Source organism: Rhinoderma darwinii, chromosome 2 (genome assembly GCF_050947455.1).
Source record: "Rhinoderma darwinii isolate aRhiDar2 chromosome 2, aRhiDar2.hap1, whole genome shotgun sequence".
Taxonomy (NCBI): domain Eukaryota; kingdom Metazoa; phylum Chordata; class Amphibia; order Anura; family Rhinodermatidae; genus Rhinoderma; species Rhinoderma darwinii.
Genome location: NC_134688.1, coordinates 328,607,248 through 328,634,810, shown reverse-complemented (window position 1 = coordinate 328,634,810; position 27,563 = coordinate 328,607,248). Strand labels below are relative to the sequence as shown.

Sequence of the window (27,563 nt, the reverse complement as noted above, 5' to 3'; positions counted from 1 at the left end):
GTTCGATCACAATCTGTTCACACTTTACCATCTAGTGTACAGATATTTAGGGAATGGTTATGTGATGAAATAATAACACAAAAATGTACGCCAAGGAGAACGCTTTGTACTCATCGGCAAATCCCATGGTAAATTGAATGGCCGGTCTGATCCTGAGTTTGAAAACTGGACAGTGCAGTCATGTATTTGCAGATCATTGTGCAGAAACCAGAGTGAGAGAAGGACAGACAGAGCAAGTCAGGATTAACTTTAAAATCCTCCACTTTAAAGAGCTTAATACGGACGTCTGATTCTTGTGTCAGGAGGTCCTGGCAGCAAAGCTGTGGGATTAGAAGCAGTTGGTACCTGTCACATTGAATCCGCATGTTGTTGGGGATGATATAACAACTGTCGGGGGGGGGGGGGGGGGGTGTTGTTTGTGACAAGAGGGTCAGACACCCGGTTTACTGAATCATGTTGATAAAATAATAGCGAATTCATAAGGCTGCTCAAGAACCAGTCATGGACTGCTCTTCTGTAAGGACATGGTTCGTCATACAGCATATGGTGTTACTCTCCACCTCTTACTAACAACTTCAGGATTGTCTAAAAATAGCATGCGATGATGCAATGGTCTAAATCTCTGGCTTTTTAATCATTACCCTACAGTGCTTAAGTTGTGATGCTTGAAAGAATTAAGTAATAGTTGTGTCTAAAATGTAGAACACTTGTATCCACTCTCAGGACGGGGCAAACAGATTTCATATAGCATGATTATTTTGACCCAACTCAAAAGATATTTATATGACCATACAGTATTTTGCTCCACATTTCTAGCCCTAAAGCTTCAATACCCCCCTCCCTTTATCCTTAAGCTCAGAGGCCCTAATGGGATTTCTTAAGTGAGGTGATGACTGTAGATCTTTCATTCTAAGAAGCTCATCTAACAGATATCACGGAAAGAAAAAGGAAGAAGGACGAAGAGGTGCACCTAGAGATATGTTAAAAAATGCAGGAGAAAATTTTCATGTTTAACGTATGAAAGGAAACTAAAATAGAATGGAAAGGGACAGGTGAGGTATTTTGGACAGCGAGTGAGAACAAGGTTACAACTCTGGAAGGCTGCAATTTAAGAACAAGAAATTTGAAGCCAATATCCCCCTCAAAAAACACAAATCAATATCTGCAAAGGCAGTAAGAGATATAAGGCCGTCAAACACAGGATAACATTGCAGGACATCGTGGAGGGCAAGGAGGCACAAGACGGAACGTCGCTTACACCCATATCACAGGCGCTGGAGGATAACGGGACAAAGAGTGAAGATACAGAAATGGGAAGTGGAGCAAGTGCAGAAGACAAAGAGCTGGCAAAGAGATCTAAGGAGCTAGAGAAAAAACTACAAGAAGATGCAGCAAAAGATGCCAAGACAGTAAAACTACTACTACTCGGTGAGAAACTCTTAATTTCATGGTCAATTGTGCTAAATAATAGGGTGAATAATTAAATTGTTGCACTAAGTAATTACCCGTTTAGATTCGTTTTCATATTTAGAAAATGTAAATACATGATAGAACCATAATTCTTATTGACATCCCTTTAACAGATTAAATTATAGACGGCGAGTCAGATTTTTTAAGTGTCATTAGTACAACACGTCACACGGTCTGTTGCAATGCCAGTGAAAATGGAACTACTTGCAACCAATTTTATTTAATATTTTTGCTGAAATTTTAACTGGAAGCCTGTATGTCAGGTTAAGCCTATCATAAATGCACCCCAAGTTTTGTAGCAAACTGCAGACATAAATAAATAAATAAATCATGCTTCAATATTGTAACTTCACGTCCATGGCCTTTTTGAGAGATAATGAAAACTGTCGTTTGGTATAAGGGGAGAATATTTAGCAAAATATTCATAATCATACCTTTTCTGGTAGGTTTGAATAATTTTTTATACTACTCAATGTGATACAAAAGCCACAGCTTAGCTGGTGCAGATGTTGATCATTTTAGCTAGCCTTCCTATTTTTTTCAGCTGTTTTTGTCAAGTATCACCGATTCCTTCAACTGCCGTAGCATGACTTTAATTCTGTTGAACTATGAATGGGCACAACTAATCTGCCATGTTTTGTTCCAGAGAATGCTGTAGTGCAACATATACACATCAGAGGTCTCAGTAAGAAAAACTCTACAGCAGTTACGATCCAACATGCAATTAAAATCATGAATACAACTTAACAATATCTGTAGTGGGGACTGCATAATAATTATATTATAAAACTATAACAAGAATAATATCTGACAGTCATTAGATTTAAGATTTTTTAATGTGATTACATGATGAGTAATTCCAGTAAGTTGTCAAAGTACTGCAAAGCACATTACCTCATTCTTTCCTAACTATTAGAATACCTAACTAGCTGAAACATTTTAACCAAGTCTCCTTATTTTCGCTACTTAAAGTGTAGCTAAACGTTCGACAAACTTCTGACATGTCATAGTGACATGTCAGAAGTTTGGATTGGTGGTGGTGGTGGTCCGAGCACTGCGACCCCCATCAATCGCTAGAACGAAGCAGCTGAAGTGCTCGTGTGAGGGCTCAGCCACTTCGTGTCTGTTCGGCTTTTTCCGGAAATAAAAGTGTCTGTGTACGGACTCAATAGAAAGTCTATGAGCCCGTACTCCGATACATCGGCTTTCCGGGAAAAGCCAAACATAAATGAAGCGGCTGAGTGCTCACACGAGCGCTTCAGCGGCTTCGTTCTAGCGTTTGGTGGGGGTCTCAGTGCTCGGACTATGTCTCGGACTATGTCTCGTTGATCGGCGCACGCAGCAATAGGGCCTTAAGTATTACCAACGATGTAAAGGTCATTGACATGTCTAGTTTGTGATTCAATGACAGACCACACAAATATCACTGAGATTACAGAGAATGTGCACAGCTGAGGTTACACCATTACAAGTCTACAGTTTTGCCTACTCTTGGTTGGTTTTGGGATTATTACATGTCCTTCTAGTAGTACTTCCTTGCATCACAAGCTTTTCACAGGGAGCTCCCCTGCACCCCTCATTTTTTGAAAACTAAACCCCTGTACTTTTTTTCCAATGTATTCATTCATAAATTGTTATACTCCTCTAATATCTTGACTTGTACTGGCTATTCTAAACTTTAAAAGGGGAGATCTAGCGTGTATGTATATATATATATATATATATATATATATATACATATATATATATATATATATATATATAGTGTATAATGTAATTCCTTTGAAACTATCGTCCTCAAAACATATAGAATTGTGCAACGCATGTAAAACATAAAAACAAAAAGGAGGCTTCAGAATTTTTTTTATCCACGTACTATAATAATAAGCCTATATAACATCTGATCTATTAAAAATATTAGTAAAAAAATACCAAATTTAAAGTAGTAAAAGCAACATTGCATGGAGTTTGTGTTCCACTGAAGCATGGTGAGGTTTCCTCTGATTTCCTTCCACAATTCAACAACATACTGATTTGAAATGGTGATACTCTTCATAGCACTGCAGAATATGTTGGTGCTATATAAGCAACAAGAAATAAGTCTATTAGTCTTACCGTTAATACGGTTTGCATAAATCCTCCATGACAGCATGACAGGAGTTGCTCATTGGTCCTATTAGGACAGAAAAAGCACGCGAGATTAAAAAAACTCCTCCCCAATCCGCCTTCACCTGTTTTTTTCATAAATAACTGCTTAGATACATAATGATGCACTAAGAAAAATGTTTTTATGGACTAGTGAATTATACGGAATAGGGAGGGGAAAAATAGGTGCGGTCATGGAGGATTCGTAGAAATTGTTTAACTGGTCAGGCTAAATCTACTTTTCTCCCCTTACTTCCATTATGGGAGAACACCAAATAAATGATAATTAGGGAGGGATAATCACCTGTAAGACTTTCCCCCCAAAATGCAGTTTCAAGTTAGACCGTGGGTCAAGAAGGTAATGTCTGGAAAAAGTATTGAGGCTTGTCCATTTTGCAGCTCTGCAAATCAGTTTGATGGTCACACTGTCCCTTTCAGTCCAGGAGACTGACATCACTCTTGCAGAGTGTGCCTTTAGATATACAAAATAGGAGTTAGGACCCTTGGTAGTTGGCAGGCCTAATACAACAATTGAAAAACAAATGCCAGAGGCAAGGAAGCCTCATTTCCCAGCTACCATTCGATTGATTAAATTTTTGATTTTTTAAATTATAATCTTTATTATGCTATTGTAGCAAACAGACATACAGACAAACCAACATGAATAGTTACAATTTCCAATGCATGGATAGGGTCAGTGGCCGTTAGTGGCTGTAACAATGTAAACGTGTTCCTGCCGTCTGTGACTGCAGACAGGCAGATTAAGGAGGTCACCGATGTAAGCAGAGAACTCCTAAAGTAGTTAGATTGTTAAATTATAGAGATGCCCTAATACCAGCATGTGTTAAAATTATAGAGAGAGCCCCCCCGACATGTTTCGCTACGTATGTAGCGTCCTCAGGGGTTCATGGGGCTACAGATATACAGGAACCAGATATCTTTAAATACTGTAGGCTTTGCAAATAGCGCTTTTGATCCATCTTGGTAATTGAATTTTAGAATCATGTGATTGAAGTTGGGATTTATGAGACCAGTAACAGATTCTCCACACCAAGAGACCCAAGACCCATACTTTTAGATAAATGACAGCAGTCACTTTTTTCCTACTTTGTTTTAAGTTGTCAATCACCTCCACAGATACACCTTTCCTTAGAACGAGAGACTTTTCAAAATCCCAGCTGACATATGGAGGATCAGAATATCTGGGTGACTAATAGGTCCCTGATGTAGAAAGTCCTGAGAATACGGAAGGACCATTGGATCCTCTATGGATAGTTTCTTTGAAGGTCCAAACCAGCTCCTCTTTAACTATCAGATAATGATTTTCTTTGACAGGCACTTCCGCAATACCCTCGGAGGCAGAGGGATCGGGGGAAAGGCATATGCCAGAGAAAAATTCCAAAATTGGGCTAGTGTATCTGCTCCCAAGGGTCTGCCCTGAGTATTCTGGGTGAATTTTTTTTCCTTCCTGTTCTGCGGGGAAGCAAATAGGTCTATTTCTGGATAATCCCCAGTGAATGACAAGAGATTAAAAGATCTTGTCGTTCATACACCACTCTCTTGGGTCTAGATCTGGCCAGCTGTTTTTTTGTTTTTTTTTAAAGGTAAGTTGATTAAGATTTCATATCAAAACCAATGGTACAAGTACAAAAATATAATAACCTGAGTAGTATGCAGAATAGGCAATACAACTGTATAAAATACAGAAGGTCAATTATGAACAAAGAACACACAGATTAATTTTCTCACATATTGACACGCAGATCAGTTGAAAAAACAAAAAAAAAGAGCAACAAACTAAAACACTAATTAACAGCCTTTCTTTATAAGCATTAGATAGAAAATACATTCAGAATAGGAGCAGTCAAAGGGAGATTTCCAGTGGAGGAATGGGGGAGCAAACAGAGACGTCAGAAACCTGAGGCCCAATTAGCCCAGTCCAGGTCAGGTCTATAAGCTAGTATGAGAATTGGCTACCCATGAGCTCCATAGTTTGACAAATTTATCAGGACATCCACACGCCTCATAGGTTAGCTTAAAAAGTGGCAGGGTAGAGTTTACTAACATAATCTATCTGATAATGTAGGAACCTTAGGATGTTTCCATTTCAGGAGTATTGTTTTTTTTTGGCAAAAATAAGAGGAGCATCATAAGAGACCTAACGGCCACAGTGGGTACAAGTTCTCCCACCTCCAATAAAAGACAAATCCTTGTTTCAATTATACGAGGAAGTCCGACTTTAAGTTCAAGAAATTCCAATACTTCAGTCCAGAAACTAGTAATAATTGGACACTCCTAAAACATATGCAAGAAGGAGCCATCGGCTCCCTGGCAACGTGGACAGGAGCAGGTATGCGTCCCATCCTAAACAATTTGTAAGGTGTGTAATAGATTTGGTGAACATTTTTTAATTGAATTAGATGATCTCTTGCAGATAGTAAGGGGCCTGTTAGAACAAATAGCATTTCCTTAAGATCGTCAGTAGATACAGAGGGAAGAGTCTGAGACCATCGGTCCAGGGCTCTATAAAGTTTATTGGACGATACCTTCAACAACTGTCTATAAAGCACGGATAATGGTTTAGCCAATGTCTCCTGTGTCACCCAAACCTCCACTGGGGATGTTCATAATCTAATATTATATCCAGCAAATTGTGACCAACTCAGCTGGTCTTTGACCATTTTAGATGTGTGGCAGAAACGAATAGGACCTAGTTCTCTGCTTGCCAGAAGATCTTTGCAGACAATAGCTGAAGGGAAAGATATTTTGAGCTGCCCTGGTGACAAAGATGAGCCACTGTTGCAACACATATTTCCTTCCAAATGGAATGCCACACAGTTTTGACTTGGATGGTGTTTCGCTAGACCACATTCTTAGCCATAAGGCTCTTGTGGCAGTTTATTAGTGTGGCAGATTTAGCTACTACACGAACAGCAGAGGCATTCGCCATGAACCCTGTTGCCATCTTCATGACGGGAATAGAGGATAGAATATGATCCCTTGAACTCTTTCCCTTTAGATGCCTTTACACTGGTCTTTCCCATTATATAACTAAGCACTATACATGTGCAAACATGTACAACAGACCTGATTAAGGGACCTGTATGGTCCAGAAACGCGTTGTAAACTGAATAAAGAAAAAATTCCTTCTAAAGAAAAAACTTTCTCATCATTATTCTTACCTGCCTGGCACCGATACCGTAAATACTGCACTTTTTCCTTCTACCCTTCGTACCAATTTGATTCCTGTAAGGAGGATTCTTCCTCCCAGGGAACGCAGCGGGTGGCAGCCGGCTTTGACACAGAACACAAATCTTGGAAGAGCGCCGTCTCCCGTTATTATCTTCAAACTCCCTATATTTCCCTTTAGATGGCTTTCTAGTTGATCGATCCAGATACACATTAATCTAGCTGAGATGTTCGTTTTTAATAAAGCAGAAGCAGCTTCCATGATCTATTAAGAAGGCTTTCAGCATTTCTATCCAAAGGATCCTTTAATTGTGATGAATCCTTTAAATGGCAAGGTAGTCATTTTTTTCTATTTTCGCTACCTGTGCATCACTATTTGGGACTTCGTGCAAGTCTTTGACATCCTCATCTTTAAAGGGAAAATGCTTCTAATCACCCCTGAAATAGATATCTTTTTCTCTGGATCTTCCCATTCATCCTTGATGAGAGACTATACATTCGTATGAAATGGAAAGATCACCTTCTTCCTTGTTCTAAGACCTGCGAACATTCCATCCTGTATAGATCTTTGCTACTTGGTCTCTTCAATGTTCATAGTATTTCTTATGACCTTCAAAAAGGTCTAGACAGTTAGAAATTCCACATCACTAAAGCGGGTTTTACACTGGGCGATTAAAGGGGAGACAACCCTTCATAAACAGGGCAGCGATCAGCAGATGAACGAGCAAACGCTCAGTCATCTGCTGATCGTATCATTTTAAAAAAGTAAAATAATATCGTTGTAAACAGGGAGACGCACTGACGACATGACAATAATGTGTGGGGACGAGCGATCGGTGTAACGACCGCTCTTGCACATCCATAGCTCCTTCTGACAGGAGCAAACGAGCGCCGATCAACAATGTCTCGTTGATCGGCGCTCACTGCACCGGCCGTAATAGGGCCTTAAGCATTATCAGCAATGTAAAGGTCATTGACATGCCTAGTTTATGATTCAATGTGAGAACATACAAATATCACTGCGATTACAGAGGCCGTGCACAGCTGAGGTTACACCATTACAAGTTTTGCCTACTTTTGGTTGGTTTTGGATTATTACATGTCCTTCTAGTAGTACTTCCTTGCATCACAAGCTTTTCAGAAGGAGCTCCATTGTACCCCTTTTTTTGAAAACCATACACCTGTAAATTTTGACCGGATTCTTAATCAGAATCTGACGATAGCAGACATCTGGTCATTTTTTGCTTTTAGCCCCAGATGATCTCTCATATGTATTAGCTGGGGGAAGGTGGAGAGAGAGATTTGAATCTTCTCCCGTACCATTTGTCTTAAAGTAGGAGTCCAGTCATACTTTCCAGCTCAAACTAATATCAGGCGTTGGAGAGGCGCTTCTGCACGATGGGCAGTACTGTTGCCGTGGAAACCACATAATGCCCGGAAAGTATCGTGTACGGGTCTAATTAATTTTAATTGGTCCCACGCACAATACTGTTCAGGGATAGTATAGTTGCCACAACAACTGTACTGCCCAGCGTGCAGGTGCATCTCTCCACACCCGATATAAGTTCGGGTAGGAGAGTATAACTGGTGCAACACTTTAAATCCTGTATTAAATATGGTTGTTCCTCTAAGAATTTTAGCGATGCATGCTTGACATAGCTGAATCCTATAGGCAGAGGGAAGTTTTTTTGAAGGCAGATGGTATATTTATGTCCTTGCACTCTAGATCTTTGGGAGGGGTCCTTGTGTCCCTAATGAAGGAAGAGGCAGGCATAAAAAAATAAGTACCCCCCACCACCAAAAATACCATACCAGTTACAATTACTGGGCCAGTTGGTACTCAAGGCTCTGCAGTTACAGGGCAGGAGATCCATTAAGTCTAAGGCATAATGACACAAGTAGCAAGACGTAGGAAGAAGAGAACCGCATCACCTTAAAGGGAAACGGTCACCAGCATTTCACCTATTAAACCAGCAATACCTGATGGAAGTGGGTGAAAAATCATTTTTATGTAACCTATAATTATCTTCTTAGTCGGCTCTTCAGAATTCAGTTTTTTTAGTGTTCCCGCACTGTATGCTAATGAGCATAAAAGAGTCATATCTTCAATCCTCAAGCCTTTCATGCTCAGTAACTAGATTTGGGGCCCGGATGACGCAGGGAAGGGTGTAGATCATACATGACAGGCACATGCGCGCTATTTCAGACCAGATTTAGGTATAAGAAAAGGAAAAAAAAAACTAAACTCCCGGATTATTACTATAAAAGTCGCAAAATGTTTGCAGATTGTTTTTTGCGGTCGGAGGAGGAGTTTAGGAGAGGGAATAACAGCAATGAACTTTTGACAACAACGGTCAGCAAGGGCGTGAGTAGAGTTCAATAGGTGAAATTCTGGTGACAGGTTCCCTTTAAAGAGGCTCTGTCACCACATTATAAGTGCTCTATCTCCTACATAATCTGATCGGCGCTGGAATCTAGATAACAGCAGTGGTTTTTATTTTGAAAAACGAGCATTTTTGAGCAAGTTATGAGCAATTTTAGATTTAGTTTCTTAATGACCAACTGGGTGTGTTTTTACTTTTGACCAAGTGGGTGTTGTAAAGAAGTGTATGAGGCTGACCAATCAGTGTCATACACTCCTCATTGTTCCAGCCCAGCTTCCTTCACTGCACAATCTCACTGTGCTGTGGATCATGCTGGGCTGGAACAATGAGAAGTGTATAACGCTGATTGGTCACTGATTGGTCAGCCTCATACACTTCTTTACAACACCCACTTGGTCAAAAGTAAAAACACGCCCAGTTGGGCATTAAGAAACAAAATCTAAAATTGCTCATAACTTGCTCAAAAATGACTGTTTTTCAAAATAAAAACAACTGCTGTTATCTACATTACAGCGCCAATCAGATTATGTAGGAGATAGGGCATTTATAATCTGGTGACAGAGCCTCTTTAAGTAGCAGACCTCAGGTCAGGGAACCACCCCGATTCCGGCACCACAATATGCAACTTCTGGTTTCTCTTGCATGAGGAGCATGCCCTGAAGCAGTCACACCCAATGCAGGAACTGGTAAAAACGACACTACATGGAACCTTTCTGAAAAAAAATTCTGCAGGTACTTTTAATGTGCATGTTAGGCTGGATTCACACGAGCATGTTACGTCCGTAAAGGACGGAACGTATTTCGGCCGCAAGTCCCGGACCGAATATAGTGCAGGGAGCCGGCTTCCTAGCATCACAGTTATGTACGATGCTAGGAATCCCTGCCTCGCTGCGGGACAACTGTCCCGTACTGTAATCATGTTTTCAGTACGGGACAGTAGTTCCACGGCGAGGCAGGGACTCCTAGCATCATACATAAATGATGCTAGGAGCCCGGCTCCCTGCAGTGTGTTCGGTCCGGGACTTGCGGCCAAAATACGTTCCGTCCTTTACGGATGTAACATGCTTGTGTGAATCCAGCCTAATGGTGTGGCAGGAATCTTCTAGTCATAAAACGTTACATGTATGATAAATTAAAGAATTATCTTGACATATTCCGTAATCAATGTTTCTGAAGAGTGTAATCTAAATAACTCTATGCTGTTTATAGCATGTTCAGGTTCCTTGTACGGAAAAGTGAGTCAGAAAAGAGATTCAACCCTCACATTATAAAAACTATACACTCAAAAATATGAACACAGAAATGTAAGGGAAATGCCAGCAAAAAAACGTAACATGTTCAATAAGCAAGACTGCATATAAATCCTTTCCCTAAAGTTGGAATTACACATGCAATTTTTAATGCAGTTTTTGAGCCAAACACAGCAGTGGATACCAAAGAGCGAAGTATCAGTCTTTTCTTTATACCTTTATCTACCTTTGGGATTCAATCCTGTATTTGGCTCATAAACTGCATGTGTAATTTCAGTTTAGGAGCAGTAGAAAAAAAAATAATTACGTGCCCGAAAGTTTGACTAAGAAGTATCTAGTTTAAAATATATCCAAGAAAGGTGAACTAAAGTGGTCTTCCATAATGGCACTTTTTCTTAAGGTCAGTAGCATTTACTAAAATATAATCATTTATGTATCTTGTATGTTGGCATTGTTAGGATATGTTCACACGGTTTATTTTCAGCCATTTTTCAGGCCATAAATGCCCGAAAAACGGCAGAAAATACGGGGCTGAACGAATGGGAAAACCAGTGTTTCGTGCCCACGGGGTGTTTTTTACGCACGGTTTGTAAAAACGGTGCATAAAAAACGCCCCGTAAAAAAAATAAGTGCATGTCACTTCTTCAACCATTTTTGGAGCAGTTTTTCATTGAATAACAGCTCCAAAACCGGCCGTAAAAAACAGCGCAAAAACGCAAGTTGCTTAAAAACCGGCTGAAAATCAGGGGCTATTTTCCCCTGACAATAGCTCCGTATTTACAGACGTTTTTTGTTAAGCGTGTGAACATAGCCTATGGAAGAAGACATTTCAATAATAACAGGCAGCTTCAGGGCAAAAAAAGAAAGTCATTCGCCTTGAAATCTGAGTCATATACCATAGATGGACTTGTTTCGCTCCACAGACCTATTTTTTTTAAATCCGATTCCCATACATATAAATGTGATTTATCTTGACTTGATTTATTTATTTTTTTTAAATAAAACAGGCTAGGCTAAGTTCACACTACCTTTAGAGGAAGAGAGGATCGAAAGATTAAACGGAAAGCAAAGATTCCGTTAGAATTAATTCATTTCAATGGCAATTCTTTCTGTTTGTCTCCGTTCGCTAGGTTTCCATTTTTTGTTGGAAGCAAAAGTACAGTCTGCAGAACCTTTGTTTACGTGAAAAAAAACGGAAACCTAGCGAACGGAAAAAAAACGTAAAGTAACTGAAACAAAAGAATTACCACTGAAATCAATGGTAATGCTAGCGGAACCGTTGCTTTCCGTTTAATCTTTCGATCCTCTCTTCCTCTGACGGAAGAGAGGTAAACAAACTAACAGCAGTGTGAAAGAAGCCTTAATCAGTGTTTGATGTAACTTTATAGTTTTTATTAAAAATTCTTTTGACTTTTTGAGATACAGCTGCTCTGTATTCTCTATACAGAGCAGCTGTATCGTTCGCGATTACCTGAATCAGTCAGTCCAGCGGACCTGACAGATTCATTGTCAGTGGGTCCTGCGTTTCTCTGACATGCAGGATCCACCTGTAATCTCTTACATCTAAGTTCATAACTTAGATGTGACAATTACAGGTGGATCCTGCGTGTCCGAGACACGCAGGACCCGCCGCCATTGAACCGATCAGTCCCGCGGACCTGACGGGAGCAGGATTTAGCGCCCAAAAAGTAATATTACATTTTTAAATGAAAACCATTTAGAAAGTTACACCAAACACACTAACTAACCTGTTTATTAAAAAAAAAAAAAAAAAAAATGCCCTGCAAAGGTTTACATAACCTTTAAGCTGTGGAGCCTTGCTCGATTTATTTTACCATATAGTATATGGAAATAATGCTGGTTTCTCTGCAGGTGCTGGAGAGTCTGGAAAGAGCACCATTGTAAAGCAAATGAAGTAAGGAAAACCGATATTATTTATAAGTTTCAATATATCCTGCACTAGTTCTTACATGTATCTAAAGACTATTCTCTAATAACTTTCTTTGTCTTATTAAGGATTATACACCAAGATGGATACTCCGAGCAAGAATGTCTGGAGTTTAAGTCGATTATCTATGGCAATGTGCTACAGTCAATACTTGCTATAATACGTGCTATGTCCACCCTGGGAATTGATTATGCCGACTCAAGCAAAGCAGTAAGTTAATGCTGAATAATAACCTGCCATTTTGCTTGAATCTAGTACTTGAATCCTTAGGAAATTAAAATAGACTTTTTAATCAGCTTTAGATAGGTCAACAGATCTGATACATGTGGTGAGATAAGAATATAGATAATATTGTTAATGAAGACACATGAACAGAAACCGGTTGATGTGGTAATATAAAAGGTTTTGTTTTGATTTCCCTCTTACCCCATGTCACACTCACAGGGGTCCAGGAGGCTGAGATATGGGGAGCGGTTTGGTAGAGTTCTCACACTGTTGGCCTGGTTTACAATTGTACACCTCCTTTATTGCTTTTTTGGTTTACAAAAATATATATAATTGAGCAGATTTACGATTGTTGCCACAGAATTCTGGCCTAAGTTGTACCTTACTAGAAACTTTTCAAAATGGTCTAGAAAAGGGGGTCGTTTAGCAGAGAGTGGTCATGGCTTAAAATGCACACCAAAATTTTGGCGCAAAAACAATTGCATAAAACAAGCCAACAAAGAGGTGGTATAAAGGAAAAGTATTTAACATGTCTAGCAAGATACCCTAATTTTATCATACAGCATGTGCCACTTTGATAAATTTTGCGCATCTTCTGACTGCCTGGTCTAAGATGGACGCTGTCTAAGGGTATGTTCAACCGGCCTATTTTCAGCCGTTTTCGGGCCATAAATGTCGCTAAAAAGTAGTGCAGGTCACTTCTTGGGACTTTGAGCCGTTTTTCATTGACTCTATAGAAAACAGATCCAAAAACGGCCGTAAAAACGCTGCGTATAATCGCCAGTGGCTTAAAAAAAAGTCTGAAAATCAGGAGCTGTTTTCCCTTGAAAACAGCTCCGTATTTTCAGACGTTTTTAGTCTAGCGTATGAACATACCCTAAATGTTGGACAGCATTCGAAACCGGCCTCAAAGACTGCATGAAAAATTGCACCAAAACCGTAAGACTGGGCCTTACAAGGGTTATATAGCGCTATAAAATTATATGCCAATTATGAAATAACTCTATATTTTAAATAACTTACTAATATACTACTTCTTGCTAAAGTATGGCCGTTCGCGGATTGAGAACAGATCCCGGAAGTCCTGTAGTTTATTCCGCAGTGATGACTCAGCCCCACGTGACCAAGAGGGTACTCAATGTCGGCGCGTCATAATACCACATGACTGATCGTAGGCTGGCACAGTGACGCTGCTGAGGAAGTAAGCCAACCCCCTTCTACTCCGCTCTCTCGGCATTACGCTACCCAGCTCATGGACAATGTGGGTGGAGATAGAGAAGCACAAAGGAAAGAAGGGGATGCCAGGATTTGTAGTTTTACAGCACTTGCTGAAACTGCAAGTCCCATCTGATTACCAAAAGATAACAAGTGGCTCTGGAATTACATCAAGGAACGTAAAATTATGTTTTGGCCACTCAAACTACTAGTAGCCATGCTTGAAGGTGTTTGTAGGTGGTTTTGTGGAATTGTTTTTCTTTCAGGTCCCCTTTAAGATTGCTTTTGGTTTACGGTTGGTGCTATATTTTTTCCAGATAACATGAAAGAGAGGAAAAAGGAAGAGTTAATTTTCCATTATTTTTTTTTTCTTTTTGGTGGGGTTGGGCAAAAAAAGAGCAACATTTTGGCCTGTAACATGCCCCATATCGTTGGCAAAACTGTGTATTGAGTGTCATACATTGAAGATATTCGGAGTCTAATGAATGTTTTTTATTATGACGACTAACGTTTAAATAAGTGATTTACTTGGCAACAAGATACACCTAATTGCAACATACTTTAGTACCAAGGATAGGTCTCCATCGAGAAGACTGTGACACACTCTACTGGCTGAAATAGTAATTACATCTATTTGGGTGTATTAATTCTAGAATGAGCTGCGAAGGAATTTGTGTACTGCATTCATTTTTATTTGACATATATATATTCCCACAGGATGATGGTCGTGTCCTTTGCCACCTTGCAGACTCCATTGAGGAGGGCACAATGCCTCCAGAGCTTGTGGATGTGATCAAGAATCTTTGGAAAGATGATGGGGTGCAGGCTTGTTTTGAAAGGGCAGCTGAATACCAGCTCAATGACTCTGCACCATAGTGAGTATCACAAAGCATCATACAAAAGGGGTACAGATAATACTTGTCACTGTGGAAATCAAGATTGTTTTTTCCCCTCCGACTGAAAAAGTTTCAAGTCTAATTCTAAATCTTCAGTTTATTATTTTAATCTTTTCCACTATACTATTACAAACGGTTGGAATGTTCCATGGAACATTAATCTCGTGGGAGAAAAACACATGTAAAAAAAACAATTTTCATGAAGACATTGGCATTTATTAATACTGGCATATTTTGTACCTAGAAATAGGAGGGCAATTGACAAGAAATGCCCCTAACATATTAAAAGGAGCACGCCTCTTAATAAATGTGTGCATTTGAGATGTGCCATCTGATTTTCTTTTTACGTCTTCTATGAGCAGCCCTATATTTGCGTCTTTTTTCATTTTTGCCTTTGATAAAGGATTTTAAAAGTACATTTAGAGCTTGACAATACACTTTTGTCATCTGTTTCCTTATTTTTTTAGAATGAGAAGACAATTTTTTGGGTGCAAATTTGGTGCAATTTTAGATGCAACTTTTTAACCTGTGCAATATCATCCAAATTTAGGCATAAATGAAATAAACCATGGGTAATAGTGTCTCAGCATTTCTCTCTTTCAATCTCTGTAATTACGTTGTTTTAATGTCCCTGGCTAGGCAATGTAATACTATCTTCATTATTGTTACATTATTATTCTACCTCTTTCCTAATCCCACCAACATGCATTACAATCGCAACAGTATGCCGCCACATGATGCATCTACAGGTCCTGCTGCAGATTCATTTTGCGCCAGTTATCTACTTATACTGATTGTTCTACTTGCTTTTTTTTTTTACATTAGTTACCTTAACGAGCTGGACAGAATCACAGCATCCAATTACCTCCCGAATGAGCAAGATGTTCTCCGCTCCCGCGTGAAAACAACAGGAATCATAGAGGAGCAGTTCTCATTTAAAGACATACACTTCAGGTTTGTGCATTATTAAAAAATAGAAAGAGCTATTGACTGATCGGGCATCAATACACAAAAATTTACATGATACTTTATTTCAGTATATATTCAGGAACGACAAACCCTATTCATCGCCCACATTTCCTCCACTTGCATCATTTTTGCCCTTTAGTTATGGCATTGTTAGCGAACGCCTAGCCTAAAGTATAATGCCGTTTGCGAAAGAAAGTCATTGGTGCTAATCTATGAAACCCACTGGCATGTTTTTAATAGAACGTGCCAAAACTTTAAATTAGTGGATGCCAGGACACGAATTGCCTCAATAAAGCACATTGCATAATGTGCATGGTAACCTTTAGTGTACTTCATGAAATATGATAACCAGTATACTAGTCCTTCTCAATGAATTAGAATATCATCAAAAAGTTAATTTCAGTAATTTACTTCAAAAAGTGAAACTCATATTATATAGATTCATTACACACAGAGTGATCTATTTCCAGGATTTTTTTCTTTTAATGTTGATGATTATGGTAAGTTAATGAAAATCCAGAATTTAGTGTCTCAGAAAATTAGAATATTAAATAACCACAATTTCAAAAATTATTTTTAATACCAAAATGTTGGCCTACTGAAAAGTATGTACACTATATGCCCTCAGTACTTGTTCGGGGCTCCTTTTGCATGAATTACTGCATCAATGCGGCGTGGCCTGGAAGCGATCAGCCTGTGGCACTGCTGAGGTGTTATGGAAGCCCAGGTTGCTTTTATAGCGGCCTTCAGCTCGTCTGCATTGTTGGGTCTGGTGTCTCTCATCTTCCTCTTGACAATACCCCATAGATTCTCTATGGGGTTTAGATCAGGTGAGTTTGCTGGCCAATCAAGCGCAGTGATACTGTGGTTATTAAACCAGGTATTGGTACTTTTGGCAGTGTGGGCAGGTGCCAAGTCCTGCTGGAAAATGAAATCAGCATCTCCATAAAGCTTGTCAGCAGAGGGAAGCATGAAGTGCTCTAAAATTTCCTGGTAGACGACTGCGTTGACTCTGGACTTGATATAACACAGTGGACCAACACAATTTTGCATTTAATTTGGAAATCAAGGTCCAGAGTGTGGAAGAAGAGTGGAGAGGCATCAATCCAAGTTGCTTGCGGTCCAGTGTGAAGTTTCCACAGTCAGTGATGGTTTGGGGAGCCATGTCATCTGCTGGTGTTGGTCCACTGAGTTACAGTGAAGGAAATAAGTATTTGATCCCTTGCTGATTTTGTAAGTTTGCCCACTGTCAAAGACATGAACAGTCTAGAATTTTCAGGCTAGGTTAATTTTACCAGTGAGAGATAGATTATATAAAAAAAAAAAAAGAAAATCATTGTCAAAATTATATATATTTATTTGCATTGTGCACAGAGAAATAAGTATTTGATCCCTTTGGCAAACAAGACTTAATACTTGGTGGCAAAACCCTTGTTGGCAAGCACAGCAGTCAGACTTTTTTTGTAGTTAATGATGAGGTTTGCACACATGTTAGATGGAATTTTGGCCCACTCCTCTATGCAGATCATCTGTAAATCATTAAGATTTCGAGGCTGTCGCTTGGTAACTCGAATCTTCAGCTCCCTCCATAAGTTTTCGATGGGATTAAGGTCTGGAGACTGGCTAGGCCACTCCATGACCTTAATGTGCTTCTTTTTGAGCCACTCCTTTGTTGCCTTGGCTGTATGTTTCGGGTCATTGTCGTGCTGGAAGACCCAGCCACGAGCAATTTTTAATGTCCTGGTGGAAGGAAGGAGGTTGTCACTCAGGATTTGACGGTACATGGCTCCATCCATTCTCCCATTGATGCGGTGAAGTAGTCCTGTGCCCTTAGCAGAGAAACATCCCCAAAACATAATGTTTCCACCTCCATGCTTGACAGTGGTTGACGGTGTTCTTTGGGTCATAGGCAGCATTTCTCTTCCTCCAAACACGGCGAGTTGAGTTAATGCCAAAGAGCTCAATTTTAGTCTCATCTGACCACAGCACCTTCTCCCAATCACTCTCAGAATCATCGAGATGTTAATTTGCAAACTTCAGACGGGCCTGTACATGTGCCTTCTTGAGCAGGGGGACCTTGTGGGCACTGCAGGATTTTAATCCATTACGGCGTAATGTGTTACCAATGGTTTTCTTGGTGACTGTGGTCCCAGCTGCCTTGAGATCATTAACAAGTTCCCCCTGTGTAGTTTTCGGCTGAGCTCTCACCTTCCTCAGGATCAAGGATACCCCACGAGGTGAGATTTTGCATGGAGCCCCAGATCGATGTCGATTGACAGTCATTTTGTATGTCTTCCATTTTCTTACTATTGCACCCACAGTTGTCTCCTTCTCACCCAGCGTCTTACTTATTGTTTTGTAGCCTATTCCAGTCTTGTGCTGGTCTATGATCTTGTCCCTGACATCCTTAGAAAGCTCTTTGGTCTTGCCCATGTTGTAGAGGTCAGAGTCAGACTGATTAATTGAGTCTGTGGACAGGAGTCTTTTATACAGGTGACCATGTAAGACAGCTGTCTTTAATGCAGGCACCAAGTTGATTTGGAGCGTGTAACTGGTCTGGAGGAGCCTGAACTCTTAATGGTTGATAGGGGATCAAATACTTATTTCTCTGTGCACAATGCAAATAAATATATATAATTTTGACTATGTGATTTTCTTTATTTTTTTTAATATAATCTATCTCTCACTGGTAAAATTAACCTAGCCTAAAAATTCTAGACTGTTCATGACTTTGACAGTGGGCAAACTTACAAAATCAGCAAGGGATCAAATACTTATTTCCTCCACTGTATATCAAGTCCAGAGTCAACGCAGTCATCTACCAGGAACTTTTAGAGCACTTCATCCTTCCCTCTGCTGACAAGCTTTATGGAGATGCTGATTTCATGTTCCAGCAGGACTTGGCCCCTGCCCACACTGCTAAACCTACCAAAACCTGGTTTAATAAACACAGTATCACTGCGCTTGATTGGCCAGCAAACTCGCCAGACCTAAACCCCATAGAGAATCTATGGGGTATTGTCAAGAGGAAGATGAGAGACACCAGACCCAACAATGCAGACGAGCTGAAGGCCGCTATCAAAGCAACCTGAGCTTCCATAACACCTCAGCAGTACAATAGACTGATCGCCTCAATGCCGCGCCGCATTGATGCAGTAATTCATGTAAAAGGAGCCCCGACCAAGTATTGAGTGCATATACTGTACATACTTTTCAGTAGTCCAAAATTTTGGTATTAAAAAACATGTTTGAAATTGGGCTTATATGATATAAAATTTTTCTAAGACACTACATTTTGGGTTTTCATTAACGGTTACCATAATCATCAACATTGAAAGAAAAAAATGATGGCAATAGATCACTCTGTGTGTAATAAATCTATATAACTAATGTGAATGGCAGCAAGCGCTAGAACAAAAGAGCAGCGGCGCTAGAACAAAAGAGCAGCGGCACTAGGAAAGTGCCGTGCCATTATGTTCCACATCAATCGGCTTTTTACCCTGCAGCACCACATACGCCAATTCTAACCAATATTCATCCATGTGGCCTACCTGCCAAAGAGATATTGGTGGCAAATACTTGCCATAAAGGTCTTTGATGGCACAACCCCTTAAAGAGATGGTCAAGCTTTTCATCTTAACATTCGGATCCTGTTATCTTTTATAGAATGTTTGATGTGGGAGGACAAAGGTCAGAGCGCAAGAAATGGATCCACTGTTTTGAAGGGGTCACTTGCATTATATTCTGTGGAGCGTTAAGTGCATACGACATGGTCCTAGTGGAAGACGAAGAAGTGGTAAGTGAAACTTTTGTTGTAACAAGATGCAAAAAAAACCTGATCTTTTGTTTTTTGGCTTCCATAGACACCAGTTTTACTGTACAGTGTGTGTGGGGGGATATTTTTATATGTAACTTGAAGATATACAGCTTTGCTCTAATTGCTTTGATTGGTATTAAATATTCATTACATATATACGAGCATGGCTTTGAACAATATTGCTGGGATTTAATGCTAGAAAAAAAGGCTGTGACAACCTTGCATTTATTTTCTTAGTGGGGATAGAATAACTCTTGAAATAGAATATGGTAATTAATAGGTAAACCGTAAACTAACTTAATGAATCAGATGCCAGATTATTTCACTTTTAAGGTTAGCGATCCTCTCCGTTTGTGTTACTAAGCAATTTGAATGTTTGCAAAACAAAAAAGCAAAGTAACATTTCTATTCTTTACAGAACCGGATGCATGAATCCCTTCATTTGTTCAACAGCATTTGTAACCATAAGTTCTTTGCTGCCACGTCCATAGTGCTTTTCCTGAACAAGAAGGATCTTTTTGAACAAAAAATCAAGAAAGTTCATCTAAGTATCTGTTTCCCAGACTATGACGGTGAGTGACATCTACCCAAAACATTGCCATTTTATTAACCCGCCTGAAGAATACCATATTAATGCCATTACAGTTTTCCCCCTCAGTGTTTAATCATTTCTATGTTTTCTACGACAGGTACAAACACATATGAAGATGCTGGCAATTACATCAAGCTACAGTTTCTTGATTTAAATATGCGAAAAGATGTCAAGGAGGTCTATGGTCACATGACCTGCGCCACAGACACAAAAAATGTTAAGTTTGTGTTTGATGCGGTGACTGATATCATCATCAAGGAGACACTGAAAGACTGCGGACTGTTTTGAATTTCACAGTAGTTTTTACTGAGAAACTATCCTTCTATTATTTTTGACACAGGATTGTAACCCGTAACAAGAGTCCAACCCTTCCATATTTATAAAACTATAGTACAGGAAACAAGTTTGTAGGTGGGATTACTCATACCAACTCTACTAAAACAATACACTGGTAGCAGATCTTACACTGGCATTGCCAGACATAGGCAGCTATTTATGAGGACACTACAATGCCCACATAAGACATCTCAGCCAACCACATGCAATGCATTAAATAGCTCATCATACAGTTGTGTCTCCGGCTGGGATTTGCAGATATTGTAACTAGCGCCACGAGAAAAGGAACAATCTGGCTCTAGCTATTCCTGAACACAACATAAACCACTAGAATAAATTATACTGAACTTGGGAGTACTTTTAGTGGTTACCCATTTCAGTCTTTCTTGTCTTCTTCATCAAACTCCCTGTGCACTATGGGTACACAGACTAAAAGATTCTTTAGATTAGAAAGTGATCTACATTTCTGCGTGTGTTATGTATTAACAAAGTGAAACATGAAGTCAAGACAAAGATCTGATAAGATAAGCCCTCAACTCACCGTGTTTTATAAGGAACACACTGTAGGAGAACATATCAATAAAAACCCAACACAATTTGCATGTCTCACCGTTTTAATACTGTATACAAATAAAAATACGTGTGCGGAGTGCAGAAACATGTCTGTGTGTAATGCTAAACAGTTACTAGTCTCAAAATGTTGACAGTGTTAGGTGTGTAATAGCACACTGTAATTCATAGAAATGTTAGCGGCAACAAAACTTTAAATCTATGGCCTTGGTGTTTGGCACCAGACATCTATAGGCATGCATTTGAGCAGATGGAGGATCTGGAAAGCACAGGTCCCAAAGAGATGGGGAGCAGGCAGGCAGTTAGGTGGCTGTGGGCTGTGACAGCAGCAAAGGCACCAATACAGGAGTATAAAATAAAAAGACACAAGCAAGGGAAAGGACACTTGTAAGAGTAAAGCAGAATTTGGGAAAAAGTGCTCAATGGCTAATGGAGTAACTTAAATAATAGAGCTGAACTGATAAATTTCACTTATAGTAAATGCCAAGCAAAAGACACTACTCGGTGCTGGGAATGGTTTAAGTATAAAATTCATTAGGCATAATGGTGTAACAAAGCTTGGTGAGAGCAACAATAAGGATCATTTCTCTATCCACAAAAAAGATATAATCTCCCACTGCAAGGAAAAAAAAGGTCTCAGAGAGACAGATAAATGCAACACTGGGATAGGCAACTGTCACAGGGTCAAATGAATGACTGTAGAATGCATTAAACATGGGGTCCCACTGAAGAAGTGCTGTGCCGTAGCACTACGGTTTCTTCAGATTTACTAACCAGCAGTCAGAGGAGGATTCCTAGCGCGGACAGTGTGGATCAGTAACAGACCAGTCATTCAAAAGGATAGAAACACTTGAAACATAGTGGTAACATCGAACAAGGCAGAGCAGCTCACAGTTCTGGCCAAAGACTGTCACTTCAGGGTGGAGGCTGCATATGCGAGGGTGGGGGAGAGGGAGTAGAACCTCTTTAGAGGAACAGGATTGGTTTGTGCATAGAGTGATAGCTCACCCCTCATGTAACAGGGCCTTAGAATAAGTCATCCGGCTTCCATTGTATTATCTGTAATATATAAGAAAGACAGAATTTATTTAAAAAAAAAAAATCAATAATGCTGCATACAGATAAGCTCTCTCACCACTGTATTAAAGGACTTCTAACTAGTAGAAGTGCATCCAGACAACCTACTTGGCTTTTAGATAATATTAGAGAGGTGAGAAGGTGGGTTAGTCTATAGAATATCCCACCTAATTAGTTACATATACTTATAGAAGTATATGACAAGAGCCTCTCAATCTAGCAGTAGTGATCCAGTTTGAAGCCACGTTACTTAATACATATAAAAGAAAATAAAAAGCCATTTCTTAGGCCACATGTGCATGATGCATATTACCAGAAAAGTAAATGAGATTTTATGTAATATCTACATGGTATAGCATTTATACGCAAGTAAAATGACCTGCGGTGCGGACTTAAAAATCTGCAGGATGTCAATTTATCTTGCGTTTTTGTCTCAGAATAGTTTGACAATTTTATAAAAAACAAACAAAAATCAGCAGCATAAAATCTGCACCGATTTCCGCATCAAAATAGAAAATCTGCACCTAAAAATGCATAAAAAAATAAATAAAAATGCAACATTAAGTGTGGCTTTTACCTACGGAATTGCCTGCGGTTTTGATACCGATACATCAAATGCGGCAAAGTGTGCATGTAGCCTTAAAGTAAAGTTCTATCAAGATTGCTCCATTTAGCAAAGAGTTGCAAACGGTGTATAAATTCATGGACAGTCTGTAAAAATAGGAGACTATTGGCCACATATCCATAATAAAATATAGTAGTGTCACTGAATCTGGGGGAGCAGTTAGCATTTTACAGTTCACAGTAAATGCATTTATTAGTATTCTGACACAGACACATTACTTCACATGATAAACAAGAGAAAAAAAAAAAAAAGAGTCCATACATATCAGCATATGAAAAATGTAAACATCTTTATTGATAACATAAAATACACTAAATTTGGGGCGCTCTTCTATACCTCTGGGTCACACTCAATCTCCCATATATGGGTAAGTGCATCTATCGGACTTAACTTGGCTTTATGCCGTTTTTCCAAGGCACCAATTACTTTTGAGTTATCACAGGCCTTTTTGAGTTAGGCATATTGTCCATCTTTGCACTGCTTACATTTCAAATTACTCCTATTTGATGCACCCTATGTTGGAGCTACATTGAGCTACAGTAACTGTGCATACGATCAGTGTATTACATATATATGTACTGCTATCAATGTATACATCTGTGATCCGTACAAGGATTTATTTTAGATTCTCTGTTTATGTCATTTAGTGTATTTTATGTTATCAATAAAGATGTTTAAATTTTTCATATGCTGATATGTATGGACTCTTTTTTTTTTTTTTCTCTTGTTTATCATGTATTGTTAGAGTCCTTATCTCTAATTATTTATATGGGTGGTTGAGTGTTGTCTCCCACCTTGACACGTATTTGTCCTGTGAGACTTCTTGTCTAATACATATTACTTCACAGTAAAATTTGGTTCTGCAATTTATCTGTAAAAACAATGGTCTCTGTTTTTTGGCGAAATTGTCCAGACAAATAGAATGAGGTGTAAAGAGGGATAGGAATTCCGAATCTATAGCTTTCTGATAATAACTTGCTAGATGACTGTAATTTCACATCCCCATGGTTGCCCAACAAGCTGTTGTAACCTGCCTGTCTGCAGTGTACTGACATCATACAGGCTTACTATAATTGGAAGTGGCAGCCTATAGTCTCCTGATGGGTCTGCAAGGCAAAGAACAAGGCTAAAGGAAACATTTCCACTAATCTCATTTTGCTAAAGAATTGATATTTTCGCATCTCTAATGTAATCTTTAAAGAGGAAATCCAGTCACAATAATCTTCTAATAGGTCATAGATCAGAAAAGATCACATTGGTGAAGTCCGTGACCAACGACTACCACTGATTTCCTAAATAAAAGAGCTCATATTAGAGGTTAAAGTGGCTCTGTCACCACATTATAAGTGCCCTATCTTCTACATAAGGAGATGGGCGCTATAATGTAGGGGCAGTGCCGCACCTGCCATGAGGCCAGGTGAGCCGACAGCCTCAGGCGGCACCACCTACCCAAACTTGGGGGGGCGGCATTTTCAGCCCAGGACGGACTGGACCGGGGGGAGGGGCCATGCAGACGTGCCGAACGTCTGAAACACTCCTCCTCATCTCTGACGTTGTACACAGCACATGCAGCCAGAGAGGAGCAAGTCTGCAGGAGGAGCGGTCCAGCGACGAGATGCACGAGGTAAGTTCCTGCCTTGAGGGGACCGGGACCCGTGACGTGAGTATACTGCAAGGGGGGGTCTGGGCATTTTACCGATAGCAAAGGGCTCTATGGGGCTGGAATAATCCACCCCATAGAGCCCTCACATCACTATAATGGAAGGATTAGTGTGGGTAGGGGAGGGTCTGAGCGTCTGTCAGACTTACTGCAGAGGATTCTGCCTCCCCCCTTTAGAGCAGTCAGTCAGATGCTCAGACCCCCCCTAACCTTTCAGTATAGTAACTAGTCAGGGCTCTATGGTGGGGGGATAGTAAAACGCCCAGACCCCCCCACCCTTGCAGTATACTCCTGGCAGGGGCAGGAGCAGGAAGCTGAGCGCAGTATAAGGGCTTTGTAGCTTTCCTGTGCTTAATTAACGTGGGAAAGCTACAAGCGGGGCTGTGACTGGTGAGTCTCAGGCTGGATTCACACGACCATGTTACATCCGTAATGGACGGAACGTATTTCGGCCGCTAATCCCTGACCGAACACAGTGCAGGGAGCTGGGCTCTTAGCATCATACTTATGTACGACGCTAGGAGTCCCTGCCTTGCTGCCGGACAACTGTCCCGTACTGTAATCATGTTTTCAGTACGGGACAGTTGTCCGGCAGCGAGACAGGGACTTAGGGCATCGTACATAACTATGATGCTAGGAGCCCGGCTCCCTGCAGTGTGTTCGGTCCGGGACTTGCGGCCGAAATACGTTCCGTCCATTACGGACGTAACATGGTCGTGTGAATCCAGCCTCACAGTCACTCCCAGTGCACACTGTATGCGGCAGCTGCGGCAGCCAGTCTGACTGAGTCTCTGACCAGTCACCACCCACACGCAGCAGACAGACAGACAGACAGGATAGACTGATAAACCCTCAACTACTACAGTTTCACAGGCATTGACTATGACGGCTTCTATAGTGTAGTGGTCAGCTTGTCTGCCTTACATATGGAAGGTTGCTGGTTCAAATCCCAGCTGTTTTTTTTTTTTTATATTAATATTTTACTTGTATTGGGCTTTGTTCACACTAGCATTAATATACGTTTACCTCTCTTGCTTTCAATGGTAATTCTTTTGTATCAGTTGCTTTCCGTTTGTCTCCGTTCGCTAGGTTTCCGTTCTTTTGAACGGAAATAAAAGTTCTGCAGACTGCACTTTTGTTTCCTTTAAAAAAAACGGAAACTTAGCGAACGGAGTCCAACGGAAAGCAACCGATACAAAAGAATTACCATTGAAAGCAATGGTAATTCTAACGGAACCATTGCTTTCCGTTTAACGTATTGATCCTCTCTTCCTCTGACGGAAGAGAGGTAAACGTATATTAATGCTAGTGTGAAAGAAGCCTTAGGGCCTGTTCACATCAGCGTTGGCTTTCCGTTCTGGGGTTCCGTCGGAGGTAACCCCGCAACGGAAAGTCAAACTGAAACCACAGCTTCTGTTTCCGTCACCATTAGAGCAGTCGACTGCGCTATTGATTCCGTCACAAAAATGGAAACCTGCCGGAATGGTGACGAACGGAAACCATTAGCAATGTTTCCGTCACCATTGATTTCAATGGTGACAAACGGAAGCTGTGGTTTCAGTTTGACTTTCCGTTGCGGGGTTCACCCGACGGAAACCTCCCACGTAACGGAAAGCCAACGCGGATGTGAACAGGCCCTAATCCTTCCCCATAAACCTGCCCCCGCTAATTAAAATAAATATATTATATAATGTATATAGCGCTGTATCCTGTATCTGTCAGGTCAGCGGGACTGACTGATTCAGTGTCAGCGAGTCCTGCAGGATCGAGCTGTTACCGATCACATCTAAGTTCATAACTTAGATGTGATCGGTAATGGGCGACCTAATGGATTCAGGTCTCAGCGCTATATACAGCTGCTCTGTATACAGGATACAAAGCAGCTGTATCTCAAAAAGTGCAAATCATTTTCAATAAAAAGTAATTAAAACTTGCACCAATCGCATTAACAGATATCTATATATATCATACGGACATGTCAGAAGTTTTCATCGGTGGGGGACTGAGCACTGAGGCCCCCACCGATCGCTAAAACGAAGCAGCAGAAGTGCTCGGGTGAGCGCTGTGCCGCTTCATTTATGATCGACTTTCAGCCGAGTGAGCGGTGTACGGACTCATAGACTTTCTATTGAGCCCGTACACTGCTCCAAGGAAAGCCAAACAGAATTGAAGCGGCAGACCGCTCGCCCGCTGCTTCGTTTTAGCGACTAGTGGGGGGTCTCAGTGTTCGGACCGCACTGATCAAAACTTCTGACATGTCAAAAGTTTTTTAAAAAGTTGTTACACTTTAAAGAGAATCTTTCACCTGCCCACAGATTTGCATTTGAGTGCAGCATGTAATGGTCAGGGCTGCACAAACTCTGGGGCACTTTATATTTTTTTTCCTACCCGCTTTCCTTACTTCGATATCGGTGCTGTAATTTTTGGCGCCCGATATTTAAATAACCCCATGAACTGCCAATGGGGCGGTAATTGGCAAGGGGACGTGTAACATCGCTGTGACACTGCCCAATCCGCTACGGACAATGTCAACAGCAAGAGCTGGAAAGAGGAGATCATGTGCGCGCGCACGCTCTCACTCTTCAGCTCTCAGCAGGCAAGTACAAGACTGTGATCTCAGGTGAGAGATCAGTCCTTGTCTGCCGAGAGCTAAAGAGTGAGAGCGTGCGTGCGCGCACAGCTCCGATGCCATGGAACAGAAGAAGAAGAATTCACTCTTCTTCTCCTCTTCTGTTGCTTAGTGGTGGAGGAGCTGCGTGCACGCGCTCTCTCTCCAGCTCTTGCTGTAACGCTGACCGTAGCGCATTGGACAGTGTCACATCGATATTACACGCCCCCTTGCCAATTACCTCCCCATTGACAGTTCATGGGGTTATTTAAATATTGGGCACCAAATATTACAGCACTGATATCTAAATAACGAAGGAGGCTAAAAAAAAAAAATCTAAAGTGCCCCAGGGTTTGTGCAGCCCTCCCCATTACATGCTGCACTCAGCTGCACATGTATGGGGAGGTGAAAGGTTCTCTTTAAAAGAAAGATTTATTTGATATGTTTTATTTTATGGGCCTAATTTTTCTAATTATTTTAATATGTTCCCGAAGGTAGCTATTTATTAATATATTTGTATGTCTGTGGGGGCAGCCATATTTATTTTTATTTTTCATACTGCTAATTTTTGTTTTGCAGGTTCCGCT

At 40.5% G+C, this 27,563-nt stretch overlaps 3 protein-coding genes across 5 annotated transcripts in view; 1 reads left to right on the top strand and 2 right to left on the bottom strand.

The window, feature by feature from the left end:
- AMPD2 (adenosine monophosphate deaminase 2) overlaps window positions 1–13,724 on the bottom strand; it is a 226,115-nt gene extending 212,391 nt beyond the window's left edge. Inside the window, exons 1-2 of one of the 3 annotated variants that reach the window (XM_075853645.1) lie at window positions 13,635–13,699; window positions 3,586–3,643 (exon numbers count right to left, since the gene is read on the bottom strand). The gene's annotated coding sequence lies outside the window, so the exon portion shown is untranslated. Of the gene's footprint in view, window positions 1–3,585; window positions 3,644–13,634 lie in introns of all 3 variants that reach the window. The other 2 variants (XM_075853644.1, XM_075853647.1) reach the window with 2 other exon arrangements.
- Window positions 1,279–21,094, top strand: GNAT2 (G protein subunit alpha transducin 2). Its single transcript, XM_075853650.1, has 8 exons — window positions 1,279–1,428; window positions 12,311–12,353; window positions 12,455–12,596; window positions 14,544–14,701; window positions 15,548–15,676; window positions 19,358–19,487; window positions 19,927–20,080; window positions 20,198–21,094. Exons 1-8 carry the CDS (start codon window positions 1,311–1,313, stop codon window positions 20,386–20,388), a joined length of 1,065 nt encoding a protein of 354 aa, XP_075709765.1. The 5' UTR covers window positions 1,279–1,310; the 3' UTR covers window positions 20,389–21,094.
- The window catches only part of GNAI3 (G protein subunit alpha i3), a 49,036-nt gene continuing 42,505 nt past the window's right edge, over window positions 21,033–27,563 (bottom strand). Inside the window, exon 9 of the mRNA XM_075853649.1 lies at window positions 21,033–22,065. The gene's annotated coding sequence lies outside the window, so the exon portion shown is untranslated. The remainder of the gene's footprint in view (window positions 22,066–27,563) is intronic.